Source organism: Musca domestica, unplaced genomic scaffold (genome assembly GCF_030504385.1).
Source record: "Musca domestica strain aabys unplaced genomic scaffold, Musca_domestica.polishedcontigs.V.1.1 31, whole genome shotgun sequence".
Lineage (NCBI taxonomy): Eukaryota > Metazoa > Arthropoda > Insecta > Diptera > Muscidae > Musca > Musca domestica.
Window position 1 is genome coordinate 8,179,568 of NW_026712309.1, and position 3,380 is coordinate 8,182,947.

At 37.3% G+C, this 3,380-nt stretch overlaps 1 protein-coding gene across 1 annotated transcript; it reads left to right on the plus strand.

Annotated features, from left to right (window-relative positions):
• The first annotated feature begins 445 nt into the window (after window positions 1-445).
• LOC101896253 (CCHC-type zinc finger nucleic acid binding protein) lies at window positions 446-1,683 on the plus strand. The gene has a single exon (XM_005189856.4). It carries the CDS (start codon window positions 623-625, stop codon window positions 1,073-1,075), a length of 453 nt encoding a protein of 150 aa, XP_005189913.1. The 5' UTR covers window positions 446-622; the 3' UTR covers window positions 1,076-1,683.
• Window positions 1,684-3,380: the final 1,697 nt, after the last annotated feature.

Below are 3,380 nucleotides of genomic sequence, written 5' to 3' on the forward strand. Positions count from 1 at the left end.
CAATTTTGTGTATGTATTTTTTTGCTTTAAAAATATATACAAAATACTTTCAAAATCTACCATTAGAAGAAACGCACAAGGCCCGCACAAAATGTATTACCAGCTTTGGCATGGAATTGAAAGACTAAACATTTTGATCATATTTTTGAAAGAAAGTCAAAATAGAAGAATACAGTCAAATCCTTCAACGCTTGGGAACGACACGAATCGGTTGTTTTTACGATAAGCTTTTCTAACAATTTTTACAAATTTCAGTAATTTTTCAATTCCATAAATGGTTGTGACGATGCGACTACCTATATTCTTCTACCCTGGCGTATACCATGCTTAAAAACGTACATTTGACGTCTTGCGCTCTGCCTTGTGGTTTAGTGTTTTTGTGTCATTTTCCGGCTTGCTACCGGCTGTTAAAATTTGGCTGCACTGGTGGTGGGCATTGTTGGCATTTTTCGTTGTAAAAAGGAGGCACTGTTAGACAACAAGCCATTTTTCGTCGTTTGTAGTGTGCGTGGAGTTGGTGAGGTGAAAGACATTTTCACACCGAGTCCGCATTTAGTTGATTTATCGTTTGGATCGTTGCTGAGTACGTTTAGCTGGTAAGACATATACATAACACATCAGAATGTCTATGGCTTCATCCACGTGCTACAAGTGTAATCGTCCGGGCCATTTTGCCCGCGACTGTAATGCCGGAGGAGGTGGTGGCGGCGGCCGTGATATGAGACGCGGAAATAACCGTGAAAAATGCTTCAAATGCAACCAATTCGGACATTTTGCTCGTGCCTGCCCCGAGGAATCTGAACGTTGTTATCGTTGCAACGGCATTGGCCACATATCCAAGGACTGTGCTCAACCCGATAATCCGACGTGTTTCAACTGTAACAAAGTTGGCCACTGGGCGCGTAATTGCCCCGAGTCGTCCAACGACCGCGGTTCCAGTAATATTTCATGCTACAAGTGCAACCGCACTGGTCACATCTCCAAGAACTGTCCAGACACAGCGAAGACATGCTACGGCTGCGGCAAAAGCGGTCACCTGCGACGTGAGTGCGAGGAAAAAGGGAGCCGTAACTAGAAAGCGGTCAATCTCCACCACTGCCGATTGACCCCATTCATTTCCTTCAACTTCCCTGTCACCGAATCCAATTTGAAAATTATTTTTAAAATTATACCCATTTTTCCCAAATCCCGTAAAATATCTTGAATTATTCCAAGCTGCAATTGCAGCCAATCACGTATACCTATACATCTATATATGATTTAACCAACTGCAATGTAATGCAGCCAATCTCTCTTCAAAGTATATTGTACTCTACTTTGGATATAAAGTGTCCCAATGTGATACAAGAATAAATAGTGGATGGATTGAAGAATTAATTACTGAATAAAATTAAAAAATGATAATCGCTGTGAATAATCTCAATGCTGCATCAATTTTAATTCGTCTGTACCCAAGTAAAATCATCTGGAGCCTCACTTTGTACATTGGGGTGATTCGTTGGACTTATAATTATTTGGAGCGTTGTGATGCATGAGGAAAAAACATCTCAGAAGCACTATGTTTATTTACTTTCAAATTTATAACATAAAAACTAACATAAAAAACAAGAAATTTCAACTATCACTGTGATTGTTTTTTAATTGTAAATTAAAATACTGGAGCTGCTGATTTGAACACAATTACATTTGGGTTGTTTTTATTTCCACGGTCCTTTTTCCCATTCAGCAGTCAGGTTTAGACTGGTTTGCACATTTCCTGCAATGAGTTGCTTTTCCATCTCAGATTATAATTCAATAAGGAAGTATTTGTTTGAGGTAGTTCCGAATAAACAAATATCTCCGAAACATATGATAACGTATTGAATTGAGGAACGTAGGTATATTTTGTCAGTTGCCTTGATTTCATCTTATGTGCTTCTCAGTGCTGAGTCACCGGTTATGTCGGTTTTCAAGACAAAACACATGGCAAAGCAGCTGACCGATTTTTTGCACGTTGCACCGTTTCTTCCTTGGCAAGTTTGGCGACAACTCGTTTTCTCCCCTTTGAAGACGGACAATTTCAATGTGCTTTCCAAATGGATAAATCATGGATAGACAGGCAACGAAAGTCGAACAAAAACTTGTATACACAACTACTGTGTATACGTATGCACATATCAATATACAACAATCGTGATGGTGTGTATGTATGCGTCATATGGCTCTATTATTTGGGGTGCATTTATGTTTCTCGTAATGAAAAGAAAAGGTACAGTTGCAAATCATTTTATAGACGCAATTGTGTGCAAGATGATAAAAATTATAAAGCACCAAACTACTAAATATTCGATCATCCAACACTGGGAAAGTCAAAATTTCTGTAAAATGTATTCAGATTTTGTTTCATCGCCTTGATTTTTGTTTCAATAAATGATTCTCAGTCACCATTGAGTGGTGGGAGGCCATTGAAACTTCTCTTGTGAACAGATGCCATATTTAGCCGAGATGACATGTATATCTTTGCAACTTTTTTGAAACAAGATGAATTGCTAAAATATAATAGGGATGTCTACTTCTCGTGAATGTAAAATTCTATGGACACGAGCAAAATTGGATTAAATAGACTTGATTGCATTCTTTTACATAAGGACATTGCATTTTAATTATAGAGAAGAACGTATACCGAATTAGCAAACTATATTTGAGTCGCAAGAAGAGTTACTTGGGTTTATAGTTTCTCCGATGCTATGATAGGACCTTTTGTATGATAATTAAAGCTGCATTATCTGCAGAGATTGATGCGATATATGTTGTCAATATCAGGTAAAGAACTGGTCCTAGAATGCTAAGAGATTGGACAACTGTTGATGATACGGAATATGGTGTAAATACAGATTCAATGTGCTTGGCAAATGCGTCTGCTGTTTCTTCTGTAGTCATTCGTTTGAGAGTTTCCAAAGCTGTATTAAGTTCTTTCTGTAAGTTCAAGTTGGGAATATTGTACATGACAAAAAACTCTTAATTTAGTCAACATTTCTTGTTTGTTGTGTAAAGAGATATAAGATTAAAATTGCTATAAAATTGTATCCATAAAAAATAGATATAAAATCCTTAAAAAATTCTGTTAAAATTTTAAAAATACCGAATGTAGGCGTTATATTGGGGTCTATGCGACGTGGACATACATAGGCATTGTTTGTCATAAGCCATTACCATATTCAAATTCGAAACTTGAAATAAACGGTGAATAATGTAGCTAAAATCATCAAAATATCGTATATAAGGAGGTGCCGTTAAATTGGAACTGTGCGAAGACCTGGACCAGCATAGACAATTTTCTGTCACAGGCTGTAGCATCCATTACGAACTTCAAATACCACATCTCAAACAATTTCGTTGTG

Bases quoted from the DNA above. Each gene is read 5' to 3' on its own strand.
- LOC101896253 (XM_005189856.4), top strand. From the start codon at position 623: ATGTCTATGGCTTCATCCACGTGCTACAAGTGTAATCGTCCGGGCCAT.